This window comes from Serinus canaria, chromosome 7 (assembly GCF_022539315.1).
Source record: "Serinus canaria isolate serCan28SL12 chromosome 7, serCan2020, whole genome shotgun sequence".
NCBI lineage: Eukaryota > Metazoa > Chordata > Aves > Passeriformes > Fringillidae > Serinus > Serinus canaria.
In genome coordinates this window covers 16,012,068-16,030,867 of record NC_066321.1, presented here as the reverse complement: position 1 = coordinate 16,030,867, position 18,800 = coordinate 16,012,068, and the positions used below count along the sequence as shown (strand labels likewise).

Below are 18,800 nucleotides of genomic sequence, written 5' to 3'. Positions count from 1 at the left end.
ATACATCCTGCAACATAAGCACATGCCCACAGTCCTAGCTTTAGCTAGAGATTGGCTGGTGTGGGTCCTTTTGGGTGAGCCCAGCTGTGACAAACAAATTATTATTGACAACTCTGCATTGCTTCAATAGTGACACAAGCACCTACCTCCAAATCAACGGGAAATGGAAATTTGGGCATATTCAAACTTACCAGCATTACAAACTTGATGCCCAGGGCACAATTTTACAACCCTAACACAAATTTCCTAGGAATCCAGAACATGTACATAGGACAGGGAGCTGTCTATGCAGGTTTATACCTATTCTATTTTTACTTTGATTTACCCCACCAGACCTTTACTCCATTGAGTCATCCTGCTACCTTGAATAGAATGACTCACTGAAGTAAGGTCAGCAAGTTCTCTGTGCTCTGATTGAAGGGCAGGGGGTATTTTGCAAGCAATTAAACTTCTATGAGCACAAAGTCAAGTCAGTGAGATGTTTTCTCAGCAGTTGCTGAGGTACTTTTAAAAAATTTCCATTTACTGTATCCACAGAATAATGAAGTCATAGGGAATTTCCCCATGGCCTGTGATAGGCTTTGGATTAAAGTTGTGTAAGCAAAGTTGCTATAAAATATTTTAAAGACTTAAAATGTAAATACGTAGTACAAACGATTTCAGAAAGACAGTTTGTGACTCACAAAATGGAAGTTTGATGAACAAATTGATTGAAATAATGGAGATATAGCTGAATACAGGTTAAAATAACACAAAGAGCTCATGAAGCAGGAATTTCCATTGTGAGAAGATAGGAAGGGAGGGAGCAATATTGACACAGTTTGGCTAATCAGGAAAAGCCCAGACCTAGCAATGCAATCAGAGACGCAAATCCACTCCTCAGAAAGTCCAGCCCTAAGACCTGCATCAGTCAGCAGAGTTATGAAAGGTGATTTAATAAAACATTGAGTTTTTTCTCCTGGAAGGGCAGGAAACAAGCCCTGTGACAGCAGATATTAAAAAGTGATACCACTATTGCTTTCCACTGAAAGCTGGGTCTGTCAGCATTTGCTTTTTTTTTGCTCGTTCTCCATTTTTCTTGCAATAGAGGGTTCTGTAAACAAAGTGCCAAAGCACAAGTGTGCTCCTGTGTAACTCAGGATAAATTACAGTCCACGTTCCTCAGACGTGGAGCAGTGGCAGCACATGGCACTGTTATCACTCCATTCATCTCACATTTTTTTCTTGAAGGAGCTGAGGTCTGAGGTTGAATTGGAGATCCTGGGAGAGACAGAAGGGCTCAATCTCTCCTTCACGGCCATCTGCAACAGTGGTACCTTTTTTCCACATCAGAGGAAATGCTCTCATGTGAAAGTGGGAGATACAGTAAGTGAAGAACGTGTTCTCCAAAGACATGAACTTCATATAATTTAGGACACCAAGGTAGAGTTTGCTCTTTATTAAATGATCTTCCTCCAGACAAGTCGCCAAAAAGCAGGCAGGATCTATGGCCCTCTTGCTCTGTCCTGTGCATGCACTTCCTTGTGGTATTCACATGCCCTCTGAACAGAGAGAAGCTGTGAAACAAATAGAGAAGAAGGAAAACACAATTCTTAGCTCGTTTGCTGTGCCTGTGTTGTGCTAAAGTAGAATGCAGAATGGAGATTGTTTACCCAAAGTGAGGATGTTTTGCACCCTTGGCCTATCGGGACCAAGGAGTGTTTGTGTGTGTGACTGTCACGGGACAGTCCCGAGAGAATCGGAGATGAGTGCAGTTCTGTGCATTTGTGAGCAAGACTGAGTGCATGGCAGATTCAGTTTAGATACAATGTACATAGTATAGTATAATAAAGTAATTCATTAGCCTTCAGATAAGCTGGAGTCCTCATCCTCATTCTCTCTCCCCTTCCTTGGGGACACCTTGCAACAATACTTCCTGAGCACCCTGAAGAGTTCCCTGTGCTCCCAGTAGCCCCGTTGTCTCTTCCAGGTCTCTTTCAATGTGAGTGTTAGTCTCTCTTCATGCGAAAAAACCAGAAGGCTTATCAAGATAAAACCTGTGGGCCTCAGCGACGTGCTGGAGATGGAAATTCATCCCCTCTGCAGCTGCGACTGCCAGGCCAAGGCCGAGAAGCAGAGCCCGAAGTGCAGCCAAGGGAAAGGCTCGCTGGAGTGCGGGGTGTGCGTGTGCAGCCCCGGCTACGTGGGGCCGCGCTGCGAGTGCCACGAGAGCTCGCTGGGTGCCAGCTCCTGCCGGGGCCCGGCCGAGCAGAGCTCCTGCAGCGGGAGAGGCGACTGCTACTGCGGGCAGTGCCTGTGCCACCCGTCCCCCTACGGCAAGGTCTACGGGCCCCGCTGCGAGTGCAATGACTTCTCGTGCGTGCGGCACCGCGGCCTGCAGTGCGCAGGTACGGCCCCTCAGGGCTGCTGGGGTGTCCCCGCTCGGGCCTCCATGGGCTCCCCTCACCTGGGAGCTTGTGAATTTGTATTTTCATCATATACTCAGTCGCCATCCATTCAGTTTAAAGAGTTACTAGTTAGGAACGGTCTTTAGACTTAAAATAGTCTCAGCTATGCCATCATAAATCGGAAGTGTTTACAAATGAGCTTGCGTGCTGCCAGGAGACAAGACCTGCGTGGAGGGCTCCAGTAAAGAGAATGGAGCTGCTTACAGCCAGGATAAGCAAAAATCTGTTCCTCTGACTTAAAACTGAAAGTTCTGGGAGAGAAAGAAAGATGTTAGAAAAAAGAGTTAGAGAGAGTAAAATATTTCCTGTTAAAGTGAATCATTTTAGTGATCATCCTCCAGATTCTTTTTGAATTATCAGTGACTGATTTGAAGTATAATAAATGTTTTTCCAGGCAATGGTGACTGTGACTGTGGGGAATGCAGGTGCCACAGTGGATGGACTGGTGAATACTGTAATTGCACAACTGATACCAGCACCTGCATGGCTGAAGATGGGACACTGTGCAGTGGGAGAGGTGAATGCATCTGTGGGACGTGTGCTTGCACCCATCCAGGGGCTTCAGGCCAAACTTGTGAAAAATGCCCTCTCTGCGGTGACCCCTGCAGTTCCAGATGGTAATGTCATGGCTTTAAACCTCTGATGTTTATATCATCCAGGTATCTGTTTCCTATACTGCCTTGGCAGTGTGTTTACTGCCGTGTCTGTAAACTGGATTTACAGACCAGAACCCAAGAGCTTCTGTGTCCTTTGAGGTGGGTAGTCACAACTCATACATCAACCATTCATGAGCACTGCTCTCATACAAAAGGACTTTATGTGAAATAATTAAGTCAGCTTCAAGCAGCACAGGTAAAACTGCTGTCCCTGGCTGTACAACTAATCAGAATGGTGGCCTTATCTGACACTTATGGGTCCTCACAGAAAAATTTGATATTTGTATTACCATTCTCATACATATGAATGAGTAAGGCCATGTTGTCCATTCAAGCTTCACACATTTCCTAATTCATAGTCCAAATTCAGTTAAGCTTGGCTAAATTAAAAAGGTGTAAGTATAATAAACTGGATAATAGTCTGGGAATGAGTAAGTGGGTAGCTGTATGTCATGTATAAGTTGATGATAAATTGATTGTAAATGGTGAAATGTCTTCTGTCCACCGAGCACACTCAATTTATGTAGCTTTCCTGCTGTGATGTAAGGTATCTGTTATGGTGTGTTACAGGAAAAGCAACCAAAAATACTCAGGTTGTGAAGACGACCACTATAAGTACACCATTGCACATGTTTGTATTACATGTGCAATGGTGTACTTAGAGCTCTTGTAGGGCTGCAGTTCAATGGAGCAGTGTTCAGCAAAAATTTAATCTAGAAGTTGGATTAGACTTTACAGAACACAGGTTATTAATGTCCCTGGCTTTGCTTTCTGAGTGCTGAGCAGTTTAGGTTGCATGGTTCATGACGATGTCCTGTCTCCTTATCCAGAGCTGAGACCCATTTCTCTCCAACACTGTATTTTTATACCTGTCACTGCAGTCTACAGTGTATCTGAATGAAAAGCTATTCTATGAAGTGATTAATTCATCAATCTCTTTCTGTTAGTGCTAAATTTGCTTTAAGAAAACTGAGCCTCTCAGTATGTCCAAAGAGAATTTCTGCATGCAACTGCTCTAAACAAAAAGGACAATGCTGCTGCTTTGCTCTGCCCAATCTGGCAAAGAATAAGAAATATAAAGTTACATGATAGGCATTACATTAACCCGTTTAAACATGTATATTGTATGCAGTGTTGGATCTTTTCTTTCTGTTTCAGTGTCTTCCCATGCTGAAATGCAGGGCACAAAAAGCCAAGAGAGAGAGAACACTGGGAATACCTGGTGGGGTAACTGAGAGAGCTGAAAGACCAGGTCAGAGGGGGTGGAGATCAATGGCAAGGCAGCTGAGAAAGAGAGTGTAGCATGAGAAACATGGTGAATATGACAAAACCACACTAATACTGAATTTATCTCCATGAGATAGAGGCTATCCCATTACCCACTCACTTTTGCTATTCACCATTTCCAGAGCAAGGGATAAGGTCACCTCCACCCCTTGAAGATAAACTCAGCAGCCTCAGCTTATTCCCATGGATATATGTAACACAATGCAACAGGAGATAGCCAGAGGTTTTTATGTTTTGTTGCAGTTCTCCTTTTTCCTTTTTCTTTTCCTTTTTTCTCTCCTATTCTCTCCCCTCTTCTCCTCTCCTTTCTTTCCTTTTTTTTTAAATGAAGTCAGTCCTTCAGGATGCTTCTCAGAGTCTCAGCCACTCAATTTGGTTGAAGCTATTTGTAAAAAATTAGCAAACACATTTGCCATCAGAAATGTTCATATATGAATTCTGTTTGTTGTTTTATTTTCCATTTTTAAACCCTGGATTTATTAAAGTCCTCATTGAATTTACAGGGAGATTTCTAAAGGAATTTGTATAGATTCTGTTTTTAAATAGTATTTCAGTCATTCCACCACTGAATAAATAATTATTTTCCTGTAAGTTTCATTAGTATGAATAGGATCTAAGTAATTCCCGAGACAAGCAACCATATTCAAGAGACAACTGTTGAGACACCTGGAAAGTGTTTTAATGCATTATTCAATAGACTTGCAACAAAGGCAAACTCATAGTAGGTGCCTCAGCTTGATCTCTTTGAAGTCAATTTCAGATATTGTTCATCTGATAGGCATTCCTTCAGCTGGTATTTAGTGTGAGAATATTTACTGTTCAGAATATTTTTTTTTTTTTTTTAATTTTTGAAGAGGAATGTTACATGTGAGTAATCACATGTCTGATAGACCTACATGAATAATGTTGCCTGGGGTTCTGTCTGGTAGCTAACAAACTGGGAGAGAATAGAGGACAAGACAGACCTTATCCACAATACCTTTATTCAGGTGGGTTTTCTTCTCCTTTGGTTTTGTTAGGATTTTTTTTTTTTTTTGTGGCAGTACCTATCATATTCCTGAGAACTGTATCTATAGCAGAAGACGTTTTATTTATCTGCTTTTTAAAATGCAGATGCACACATGCTGGCTTTTGTATTGTTGCTTTGTGGCAGGCAGAGATTGATGAGCTGCTGAATTATTTTCCACAGGAGCTGTGTGGAATGTCACTTGGCTGCTGATGACAAGTCACTGGGAGATTGCAGTGAAAAATGCAAATTGGTTGATGCAACTGTCAGCATGGCAAAGGGTTGGTATACTCAATCTTCCTCTCTTGTGTGTGTGTGATTAGCAGGAGGTTCCACTTTCAGTAATTTTATATTTGAAAGTAGCTTTGTTTTTCTGCTGTGGAATTATATTATGGGTCATAAGGGAATTACTGTCTGTCTATGGCTCTTCTGAGGCAAGAAGGAAATGCAGAACAGGGCCAGTATAACCCTCCAGGTAATTAACTCATTGGATCATGCATATTTTCTAAGTAGTTTATGCAGGAAAGTATGGAATTTAATAGATACTGGTCCCTGCAAATCAGTGATAGATGAAATTTCCTGAGTTTAAGTTATGCCTGTACCATGAGTTCCAGCAGGGCTTCTTCAGCCTCACAAATACAAAACCTGACTCCAGTCCTTAGGCAGATTCTTGGTTACAGCTGGTGGCTAAACACAGCCCTTTAACAGTGGCAAAGACATTTCTTGTGTTCTGAAAGGCTAAGAACATCTTTCAGCTGTTTGCTTTAATTCAAAAGTGCCCTGCATCAATGGAAATTTCTGGAATGAGAATAATCTTGAGTAAAATAGTGCTATCAGGAAAAAACTCAACAAAGCCCACCACAATCAAAAATAACCAAAACAAACCTTAAAATCAAAAAGTGCAGTTTTGGTTTTTTTCCCTGTAAAGGAAGGTGCCTGCTCAGCAGGCAGACTGTCATTATTCCAGTGGCAGTTCTAGTCCCACCCCTATGGCACAAGCAATTTTTAGTAAGGCAGGACATAGGCTAGTTATATCCACATCACAGATAAGCATTCAACAAGACAAATGTAAAAATGAAGATGAATCCTCATTCATTCATGTGTGCATGTCTAAGATTTGTATCTGCAAGCTCTTGGAAGCCTATCCAGAGCTGTGTGCATGCAGAAATGTCGCTGGTGTATATCCTTCCAGCAAAGTTACACCTTTTGTTTTTGATGGCAATACTTCAGTATATATTTATATGTATAAAAATATCTTTACAGGCTTAAAAGTCATACAAGCTCTTGTATTGTATGTCTTCAGTTAGTAAAGCTTTCAGGTTGCTTTCGTAAGATGGAAAATATTTGTAGCTAGGAATATGAAAAACATTATACTTTTAAATATAATGAATGCTAATCAAGAGCAGAAACAGCCTTTTCTATGGTTCTGTTCACATACAGAGGTCACAGGAATATGAACGTGCAATATAATCTCTTATTCCTGCATATTTCCTTTTTTTCATGTCCTGTCCTTCCCTGATTAGGACTGTCAGCTACTTCTTTAGATTTAAAATTATTTACAGCAGTTACTGTAACCTTCATGTTCCCATTCAGATGCCTGAACAAAACAAAACAAAACAAAACAAAACAAAGCAAAACAAAACAAAACAAAAAAAAAGAAGCAGCAGCTGTTGCAAACTGTTTCATCTGAAATGGTTGGGTAACCTCATCAAGAAGTCCTGAATGAAAAAAGTAACCTTTAAAATAATAGCTAAAATATAATCATAGAATAAAAGCTATTATCTGAACAAAACCCACCAATCTGGAAGTGGTATAAGTATTATACCACATAATATTTAAGACAGATTATTTAGCAATTTCATGGAGTAGTATACTTCTTTCTGGTTTATGTTTTTGTTTCTTTAATGCTTCAAGGCTTTTGGAGAAAGAAAAAAGTAAAAGCTCTAAGTTAAATAAAAAATTAGCGCTTCAAAAATTTTGTTTCTCTTTTGTACATGGATGTTGCAACACAATGACTGGAAGCGTGAAGCAACAAAAAAGCGTGGGCTTTACATTTTCCTGTTTCCTGGGAGTGCCCATTTTAGGCTCTGAGTTGTGCCTTTCACCTCTCTGCTTTGGTTCTGGGTTTGCCAGGGGTTTGTTCTCCTGCTCCCCACCAGCAGGTGAGGTCAGCCCAGGGATCTGCCAGGCCATGGGGTGTCCAGCAGCTCGGCAGGGGCTGATGGCTCCACATCTCCTGGGCTTATCTCCACAGCAGGCACCACTTTCAAACTTCTATTTTCATTCTCTTTTAATACTTGAACATTTAAATTAGGCTAATCACCCGTTTGCCACATAGGTGTGGGAGGAGCTTTTGTTGCTCTACTCGCTAGGCAAGAGGAACCAAAATTCGTAAAAGGCGTCTCCTGCCAGCACCCCAGCCACAGGGCACCAGGCTGCTCCTGCCACAAGCCCAGCAGGGACAGTTATACTTTCCTTGGAGAACCTGAGTTTTTCCTACCCCATAGTGTTGACACCTCACAAATTCCCAGTGCAGCAGCAAAGTGGGTACTGGAGGCTGAATAAACCTCTGTGTCAGCACTGCTCTGTTATGAGTCAGAGTGAGGTGAACTCTGCTCAAAAAAGGCATTTTGTTGAGCAAAAGGCAAACACGAAAGGGCATAATGACATTTAAATTTATGGTCATCATTTTTGGTGTTGAATCTTGTATAAATGTATCTGCTATGAAACAGTATTTCATGCTTTGAGTCTCCTGCTTGCCACTGTTACCTGATTTCTCCTCCAGTGTGACTCCAGTTATTTCAAATACAATTTATATTACCAGAATTAGGCTGCAGAGGAGTGTGACAATTCACTGCAGAATGCAGAAGATTACACAGATGTAAATTACAGGAATTTACCTACGCAGGCAAATTTTTATGCTGATGAACTGCAAATAACATATGCAATAGTCTCCCTTTAGTGATCCCTCATTCTAAAAATAATATCAGAGAAATAAAAATGCTAACCATAAGCTGGATTCTGAATAGCTTGAACTGGCACTTTTGCTTTCATTTCTACATCATTGCACATAATCAGTATGCTGCTCCCCTTGCTTTCAAATTATGACATTAAACAAAAAATTACCATGTAAAAATAACTAATCTATGTGCAGTTACTGCCTTCTAGATGATATTCAGTATATGCTTGCAAGTTTTTCTCCATTTTCAGGATAGCTAACAACTATCCATATCCTTTTTTTTCCCTCTTGGTAAGCAACTTAGTATTTTGAGTCTGCTTGCTTAAAAGAGTTGGGAAACTACAAACATTGCAAAACTTTTGTCAGTGTTACTGGAACTGTGACATGCCAACAAGAGCCATAAGTCTGCAGTTCATGGCCCTTCTAACAAAATCAGATCTTGTTAAATCAGCAGGTTTAGGCTGCCTGTCCCCTTGGCAGATAATATAAGGTGCTGCCACCAAGGGCCAGCACAGGTTAAATACAAGGCTCAAATCAAAATCCAACCAGCTCTCTTTTTGTAACAAGCAGAGAAAAGGAGTGGGGGGTAGTCAATAGTTCCATTTTTTCTATGGTGTTTAATAGTACTTTCTATAAGATCAAATCTTGTAATAATAACCAATATGGGGAAGAAAAAATAGAGCAAGCATTTTTTAAAATGTAGTGTAGATTTCTTTAAAATGCTCTATTCTTGTCTGATTTCTATTCAATTACTCTTCATATTAAAGCTTGAGGACTTTAGGATTTTTAGCACAATTGCTTATGAAATTTCATTAAGAGTTTTTAATGGGTAGAAAACAATGGTCAGTGACAATCATTTTAAAGAAATATTTGAGAAGCCTACTACTTGTTTTAGAAAGAAAAACTACTTGTTTTTCTTTCTTCTAAAAAATAAATCCTATGAAGTTTAACTAAAATATATTGAAAAGCATACCTAGATTTCCAGTGTTATCTCAAATCATGGACTATATGAAAACATAAACATTCATCCCCAGAGGTATTATTGCACACAGGTATAAAGTATTTTTTCCTCTGTAAAATATTATATCATAGTTATACTCCAAATTATGACATATATGGTTCTGGACTTGTACTCTCACTTTCTGATTGCTTATTTGCTTTATATTGTCCCTCAAAGTCAGCTTCCTTCGGTCTCTCTGCTCCCTTTGAATGAATTTTTCTCAGCTCCCCAGTTAGGAATAACCTGGAAGGAAGAAATGGATTAAATTTTTCTGCAATCAACAGTAAGTGGAGGGATGAATAAATGGGGTCAGACTGTCATCTCAGGTCGCTTTATCTGCTTCATCCGGAATCCTGTTACAAAAATCTCACATTGGCAGTTTTCTGTTATTAATCTTTATCATCCTGTTATTAATCTTTATTTACTGTTACTCTTGTAACACTACTGGACACACAGTGACCTTTGAGGGGCCTGTTGTGTAGGAAATGAATGGCAGCCCTTTTAACAGCACCCACAGCTGCTTGATGTATGTATATCTACTCCTGAGATGATATCTACATGATATCATGATCTACAGGTCCAGGAGTAACTGTAAACCAAAGGTTCCACTGATTCCACTGGTTACTTTGCCCATCGTTTGGGGCTATTACATTTCCTAGACAGCTGCCAGTTAAGACTTTTGGGAGCACTTCCAATTCATTGAAATTTACAGTACACTAGAGTAACAAGGTGCAATAGATTGTCAATGCAGATTGACAACATCTGGATCACTTCTTTGGAAATATAAGTGAAAAATCAGAAACTAAACAAAACTGGGATTGGAAGAAAAGCCATTAAATTTAGTAGAAATTCTTACAGTATTTCTGCTTTTGTCTTTCACTCTTTACCATCTGCAGACAAGGCTGTGACAAACATGATGCCGGCAGTCTCTCTGGTTATTAAAGGTTAAATTGTATTTGATCTGATGAATTACTTTTTTCCTTCCTTCTGCAGATTATTCAGAGGATAAATCCATTTCCTGCTCTTTGCAGGGGGAAAATGAATGTGTAACCACATTTCTACTGGCTGTGGATGAACAGGGAAGGACAGTCATTCACAACATGGAACGGAAAGGTAAGCAGTGAATATTGGTTTTTTGTAGGGGAAATCTGATTTAAAACCACAGACAAGGTTAGCAATCTAGAAGCAGAGCTCTTTAAAGCAGCACATCTCCTCCTTGTGTTTGTAGCCTTTCTCTGCCCAGCCAAAGATCTCTCCAAGTACTTATTTAATGCAGTGGTGACATAAATACTTGGCCTTTCATAAAAAATAGGCAGAATGATCCTTGGGCTCTAAAAATAAGTTAATTTTTTCAACAGCTTGTGCAGTTCTAAGAGGATGATACCAAACATCATTTGCATTATGTGATAAAACTATAAATCACTTTGAAATTATATATACAAAGGTGCCTGTAACAAAGGTAGTACTAAAGAAGCACACCTCTTAAACTACATCCCTAAATCCCTAAGATTCAAGGATTTAAAGGGAAGATTTTATCTTTATTAAACACTTTATTATGTATTTTAAGTAGCTTTGCCAAAAAAAAAAAAAAAAGGAGAAGAAGGAAAAGAAGAAGAAGAAATATCTTTTCACTGACCTCTGAGAGCTCATTGACCTCTGTGCAATGGCCCTCCCACAATGCTACAATAACCAGTTTCACTGTCATCTGCTCTTCTGCTCCTGGACCTTAAAATGTGAACCGGGATGAGACCTCAAGAAATTCTCTAGAAATAGAATTTCATTCATGGAACTGAAGTCAATATGGCACCAGTAGCCAGAACACCAGCCCAGGGCACAAAACAGAGCCCCTCAGAATTAGTTAACTGAGGCCATCAAGCAAAAACAGAATGTAAAATGCAATCATGTAAGACAAGCCAGACTGAAATGAATTTTTTAATGTTCTGGAACCATGGTTCAGAAGAAAAGTTTGTAAAACAGTAGTGTTCACTAACTTTCATAGACAGTACTTTCTAATAACAAAATAATCAAACTTCTTTGGGTTTCGGTGAAGCAAAAATTTCAGTTTTAATTCTGACCCTCTGAAATATTTTATTGTAAAATTTATTGCAGAACTGGAAATGCAAAATTACTTCCAGTTGTACCGTCCAACATTTTCAATAAATCGGAAGGAATTTTTTCCTCATTGTTTTAATGAGAGAAATGCAGTTTCCTCTATTTTATCAATATCTTTGGTGACTTTACCCTGACATAGATCTACTAGAATCTTTTCTTCTGCAACCCACTGAATATCAGTTAATTGAAATGGAGTTCCAACCATAACATTGTAAAATTCATAATTTTGTCAACTCAGCCCTATTTTTTATAATTATATTGAAACAGACCTGAAATCAATTTTCTGACCTTTTTCTTCAGAACCTGTGTCTGTATCCAGCAGATGCTAATTGTCATGGTAAAAGAGCAGTGGAATAAGTTAACAAATTATTTAAAAAACATTTTATTGCAATATTTTTCAGATGGTTTCATAAACCCTTTAGGAAGCTAGCAGAAGAAAAATAACATGAACTCGAAGAAAAAGGTGTGCCCAGCTTATGGCAAATGAGAATCTCAGCACATCTCTTAACTGTATTTAATTGCCTAAAATTTATTGATTGGTTATCTACAGTCATAACTGGTTTTGTTTCCCCAGATTGTGCACAGCATCCAAATATCCCAATGATAGTGGTGGGTGTCACCCTTGCTATCCTTCTCATTGGCATTGTTTTACTTTGCATATGGAAATTACTGGTGTCACTTCAAGACCGAAAAGAGGTGGCCAAGTTTGAAGCAGAAAAATCAAAAGTTAAATGGCAAACGGTATGTGAAATACATTGATTTTATACAAGGTTCTTTAGTTTGGTTACATGATGCACAGCTGCCTTTAAAATTCTGGGTCTTGATTTTGCTCTTTTAAATGGATAGATTTTTACTGCTAGGTTTTTGCCACATTTACTATTCTATAAAGTAAAATAATGATTATTTCATGGATGAAAATTACCTGGTGTTTCATCTCCTGGTTTAATTTCTTCGACATGTAAGAATGTGGAAGATAACTGGTTTTTTGTTAATAGTTTGTTAATAGTTTTTAATTAGTAGCCAGTCTTCCATTAATCCAATGCTGTTGTCTGCCTGTCTGATTATCCAAGGTGTAGCCCTCTGCCTGTTTAGAGCTGTTTAGGAAAGGGAGGTTGTTCCTGGCCTCTGTCATGATCCAAGCCCACTCCCACCGAGCAGAAGTGAATGGAACTGTCCCAAATGCAGGGGAAAGGACAGAGAAATCCAGGCCTCGTTTTCTATCTATAGCTCTGGGCACCTAATGTAAGCTTGCACCACATGTTCCCTTTTCTTCTTTCTTTTCCGCCCTTGACATTTTTGCTCTTTTGCAAAAGCTTTAGGGCTTCTGAGAATCTTTTCAAAAAAAACATGCTGAGTAAGCAGAAAATGTGCTCACACAGCTCCACTCTCCTACAAAGTCCTGTGATTGCAACTTTTCCCAAGAATGGGCACTGTCAGCCTTTCAGCTTTTGAGCTGGGAAAAACCACTAACTTACATGCAAGGCAACCTGAGAATGTTTTCTTGATCCTTCAGGAGAGCTAGGTATGGTAAGAAGGAAGGGAAGGATACAGTTGATAGAAGCATTTCAATTTTCTATTCTGTCACAAGAGGGAAAGATAGGAAGTGATTGATGAGAGGCCAGGATGAAAAGCTCAGGTGAGACTTGTCCTTCTCCCAGCATACAGTAGGTACTGTATGAGACAAGAGCATCATGACAAGTCACACCTAACTGCTGAGACACTCTCTGTGGTTTTATAAAGGTCTTACTGCCAGCTTTGATACACAAATTTTATGGGACACATTTGATGAGGTATTGTTTGATGATGTGCATTACTTTAATCTGGGAGGCTGATGTGAAGGGAAGCATGTTCCTGAGCCCAGGCTGGTTTGTGCTGCCTGAATTCAGATCAGTCTGGATTTCAGTGGCTTGGAACACAAGTGAGCTACCAAATGCTATTCTAAAGTCCTCAAAGATACATTGCTCCTATACAAACATTGTGTGACTCCCATTTAATCTGTTTTTGTTTGGGGTTTTTGTTTGTTTGTTTGTTTTGCTTTTGTGTTTTTTAGGAAACAAATCCACTGTACAGAGGCTCAACAACTACTTTTAAAAATGTGACTTACAAGAACCAAGATGTGCATAAAAGACCCATGGCTGCAGACTTCTATTAGCGCCTCCAACACTACAAACTCAGTTTTACTGGCAGGAAATCTAAATCTAAACTTGTTTCTTCTCAGCTGATTATGTGATATTTGTTTACAAGTTGCAGTGGTATAACCGTTCTGTTAGAGAATATGTATCTTGTGTTGGGACAAATAAAGATAACATATTAGTAGTAAGGGTTAGTAGAAATATTTTTTAAGTGACCCTTTAATGTTACAGCCCCCATCTTAAAAAAATGGCGTCAAAAATAATTTAATTTTGTCTTTAATACTGAGGATTTTAAATTATCATGTAAGCTTATTTTTTGTTAAATTTGACAAGTACAGTGAACTTTATACTACTTTGTTCTTACACACAATCCCATAAATTAGTGTTTAGGAATGTATTTGAACCCGTCTATTTGGTGGGCTGGTTTAAATTTAGGAAAGATTTTGGTTTTTTCATTAATGATGTTCAAATTACTGAGGACTGAGTTTTCTCATATCACCTGTGTGACTGAGTAGTTTCTCACCAGAAAAAAAAGTAGTGATATTGCCTGTCTTCTGTAAATGTAAGTTATACAGAAACATTTCTTCTCTAATTCTTCTTTCTTGTCCTGTTTCTCTTTCTTTTCCTTATTGCTCTTTGATGTTCTTCAAGGACCTAGGCCCTGGGATTATCTCAGGGAAAGTTAAATCAAGCCAATGAAGCCTTATTCACCTGCAGTTGTTTTCTGCTCCAGACACAGACTGCTTTTTTTTTTTTTCCTCTTTTAAATTCTAATAAAAAGGATACAGAGAAAAAGATAAATATTTGTAAATTAGAGAACCCAACTGACACACTTTTAAACCAGAGGATTAGCTCAACTCCATTTCACCATTTATATCCTGTAAATGATTTGAGTGCTCACAATACACCTCACATGATGGGCCATGACACAAAGTGGCTCAGGAGCCCTTTTCATGCAGAAATCTTCATACAAAAGGTTTATTACCACACACAAACACAGTACTTTTTTGTTGATGTGTCCATAGGTGTGAAGTTCTTTCAATGCCCAGAAGACAAACTGCTTATTCTTGTGCATAATAACATATTCAGTTCTTTTGAGCTGGGTTGTTTGGTTTTAGGTTTGGTTTGGCTTTTTTCCCCTCAAACTAAACAACAAAAAGATCTATGGATTTCACTTAATATTCATTTCTGTTACGTTAATGAGGAATATTAAATCTCCATTTTAGCTAATAACAAATGAATTGCAGTTTTTAATTGTAATCTGTTAGCACGCATAGAACTGGATAAAGAAAGTATAAAAGTAACTAACGTGATGGCATAGAAAAATTACAGCATTGGACTACTTTAAGGTAACAATAATGAACTTTATTTTTTAACATCACTTTTCAGCTGCACTTTTTGCTACTCTGAAACAGATGGTTGAAATGTACATATGAAGGTACTTAGAAATGAAGACTTAGAAATCAAAGGTATTTTGGCACTGTTACAAATGATCACATATATTCCCTAAGGTAATTAGGGAGTTTCATCTGAAAAAGTATTGATCTGAATATATTTGATCTGAAAAAGTTGATGTCCATTTTGTAATAAATATTTACCAAGTCTGTGCAACTTCAGTCTCCATATCCTCCACAATTTCTGGAATTGAGACTGGTATATTAGCTAGCTCTGACCCATGCCTGTTTTAGGGCCTGATCCAAAGCCTACTAGAGTCAATGGCTACAGATGTGGATCTAGTTTCAGTGAAACTATTAGTTTTGGTTTACAAAGATTGTTTTGTTTAAATAAACTGATTAATTCTGTCTATGCATGAATTAGAACCGATATACATATATCTGTGCAAAAAGAAATAGTATCAGATGCCTTTGAAAATAAGGTGATTTTAGAACCACCAAAATTATAGCAGTGTGATGGAAATGATGCCTGTGATTAAACTGGAACAGATTCACATCTGTGTTCTGGTATTCCTGCACATCTCACAGTGGAAACTGCACAGATAAAGGCTCATGCCTGTGGCCCTTCCACCACTGGACTTCCACAGATGTCAGTTCATGTTACACGTGGGACCAAATCCTGTTTCCCTGGCACATGGATAAACTCATGGCATGCAAAGCTGGCCCCTGAATCTGCTCAGATTCCACTTGGGTGAGGCTTGCCTAAAGGTCTAGGGAAATCTGGATTTCACCCATGTAGGTTATCTGTTACTCTTTTATTTCTCACATAGAAGTAATCAAATTATAAACTTTTTCTGAAAGAAATTAAAATATTTTTATTACTTTTCAAGTAATAGAAATCTATACTGCTTATTAAATGCCTTTTAAGTTCTGTTTCTGGGATCTGATTTTGCTGCTTACTATTAGGGCTGAAAGCCTTTCTCCTCTAGGCTGCCCATTTCAATATTCCAACATATCTCAGCCTTCAAAAGTTAATAACAAAGTGGTGTTTGCATTTCATATCAAATGCTTGGTGCTCTACATTCCCTGTTCCTACAGAAGATCTCATTTCACAAACCTTCTCACCCTCTTCCCATCACTTGTGTCTTCTGATGATCAGTAGAGATCCAATTTCTTATGTTTACAGTCCAATTGCTCCTCCTCACAATCTCTCTCCAAACTATCAAAGATGTACAGGAGCCAGGCAGGATTATCTGCAGTTTCCCTGCTGTGACTGACTGTACTACAAATTTTCTGTGCAGCTTCCAACTTGTCAGGATGGAAATCATTCAAACAATTAAGAATTCTTCAGAAGAGAGAAAATGGAAGGACTTGGTGAGGAAGGTTTCTATTATTGAGGGATATCAACTTGACTCATACATATGAGCCATCCTTTAACAGCATTAATTTAGATCATAAATTTTGACTAAACTCTCAGATTTCAAGAACTTTGAAGATCTCACTTGGCATTCACCCTAGAAACAAGAGTGGTATTCATCCTTTTTTGTTAACTATATTATTTTCATCTTGTAGGATTTTTATCAAAGTTCATATTTTTCTCTTTTTAATTTTTTTTCCTCCACCAAGCTATAAGTGAGTTTATGTGTGGTAAGTGTGATGGAAAATTCTTTCTGCTGTTTTCACAAACACTGTTTTGACCTGAGGCTGGACCTTGAGATTGGCCAAAATATTTTTTAATAGTAATACTTCTATTCGCTAATGAGTTAAATTGAATAAAAGAAAAATCATCAGCAATTTTATGGTATTTGTATCTCTCATACACCCTATAGAATAGTAATTTCAGTAATGTATGTTAAATGGATAATTTTTCATTTGATTATTAAAAGGTCCATGTAAATTTGCATTGTAAATTTGCATTGTAAATGTCCAGATTGCATTCAAGTTTGTTTTGTAATGTAACTAGTGGCTAGTGAGTCTGGGATACAAGGCTTGGGTGTCAAGTGCAATAGTCTCCATGCCTCATCTGCCTTTATGTAGAAGTTCAAGTTCATTTTGCAGTGTGTATAACAGAGTTATTGCCCCCCAAAACTTATCACACATAATCTAAAAAGAGACAAATTTTATCTTCATCTATTGGAAAGAAACCAGTAAATTATTCAACTTGTTTATGTAAAAAGAAGTTATTTGATGTTGAATAAAAATTGTAAAATTGAATCATTTCATAATAAGGGGGTTTTTTTGTTCATTCTTCATTTTCCATTTTAGCCTGTGTTGTTATCACTGTTTTCACATGTTTTCACAAATCTTAGCGAATTTTTCATGCTTTTTCTCCCCACTTTAAAAGACAGCACATGCAATTTAATGTCTTTTTTTTTTTTCATTTGGGATCCTTTTACTTTTCAAGGAAATGACTTAATGGATGAATGTTGCAAGCAGCCTATTTCTGGAACACTGATTGATGACATATGTCATTCTTTCTTTCTTTAGAACTAGATGATCTTTAAGTTCTCTACCAGCCCAAACCATTCTATGATTCTTTCCTACAGATTCCTAAATAGCAAAAGTTACTTAAAGCTAAAGATCCACCCATTCTGTCAGGATAAGAGCAGAAATATCTTTTTGGAGATACAAAGTAAAATGGATATTTTCTCTTTAGTCCTTTCTTAAATGCTGGTTCATAAATCTTCAGATATGAGATGGGATCTCTATCTGATTTACCAGAAAGCAAAATATTGAAGATAAAAAAAAAAAATCTGTCTACTAATTTTTATTGAATATAGAGTAAGGTATATAACAAAAGGATTATTTCAGTTGAGAAGAAATGGGTTAATGAAAGAGTCAAAGCAAATTTCTTTGAGTTTCCCCATGCATATATTCTCTAATGAACACAGTAAGTATTTTATATTAGCTGTGGGATTTTGGAGTCTAATTTTGGAGCATGCAAGCACGGCTGAGAAAACATTATCAGCTCTTGTGGGAAGGAGTGTACAAGGTGCAAAGGCACACCCTCTCTCAACCTGTGAAATCATGTCAGCACTGAGCAAACATTATGTCCTAGAATTTCTGCAAGCATATATATTTGTTCCAAGTGTTACACCCAGTCAAGTTTTTTTTCCAGCTAGACTGATAGTACTTTGTTAGTGGTGTTTGTTCTTCCTGAGTTGTTCAGAGTCTTCTGGTAAATCTAGAGTGTAATACTAATAGCTTTATTTTGGGAACACATTAGGCATTCTTTTGGTGGCAAATCTTTGCAAAAAACTGCTTCGTTCTTCTATTGATTTCACAGAAACTGTGCTAACAAGAATGGCAAAAAAAAGGCTGTGTTACACTGAAGGATGAATGGTTTTCATACAGCAGGTATGGTTTTGCCAAGGACCTCAAATGGAAAGGATAAGGAGAGGAAAGGCCTTGAGAAACAGAGGGATAGGCCAGAGGCAGCTCTGACCCCACTAGCCATTTATGTTTTATTGCAAGTATTTAAATGTTGGATTTTTTTCCCTTAATTCCATATCAAATGAACTACATGAATATCTGCCTGCTATTGAATTTGATATAACTGCCAATCAACAGCCAGTCTGACACACTAGATTCAGAGTAAAAGTAAAATTTCTATCTATTACTGAATCATATACTATAACAAGCTATTCTAGACTTGTGGCAAGTGAGCACTTAATGGGGGAAGAGGGATGGAGGGCTTGGAAAGGTAAGGGCTCACCTGAGGATGGCTCATGTGGCACAGTAAGAGCCACATGGGCAGTAACTCTCTCCATTTCATGCCTGTGAAAGAGCAGCTGCTATTTAGCAGAA

At 38.2% G+C, this 18,800-nt stretch overlaps 1 protein-coding gene across 3 annotated transcripts in view; it reads left to right on the top strand.

Annotated features, from left to right (window-relative positions):
* Positions 1-17,207, top strand: part of ITGB6 (integrin subunit beta 6) — a 47,385-nt gene extending 30,178 nt beyond the window's left edge. For all 3 annotated transcript variants that reach the window (XM_018911460.2, XM_009087923.3, XM_018911459.2), the window contains exons 10-16: positions 1,231-1,365; positions 1,970-2,387; positions 2,842-3,064; positions 5,580-5,677; positions 10,349-10,468; positions 12,042-12,208; positions 13,518-17,207. In XM_018911460.2, the coding sequence (XP_018767005.2) occupies positions 1,231-1,365; positions 1,970-2,387; positions 2,842-3,064; positions 5,580-5,677; positions 10,349-10,468; positions 12,042-12,208; positions 13,518-13,619 (1,263 nt within the window). In that variant the 3' untranslated portion in view covers positions 13,620-17,207. The remainder of the gene's footprint in view (positions 1-1,230; positions 1,366-1,969; positions 2,388-2,841; positions 3,065-5,579; positions 5,678-10,348; positions 10,469-12,041; positions 12,209-13,517) is intronic.
* Positions 17,208-18,800: the final 1,593 nt, after the last annotated feature.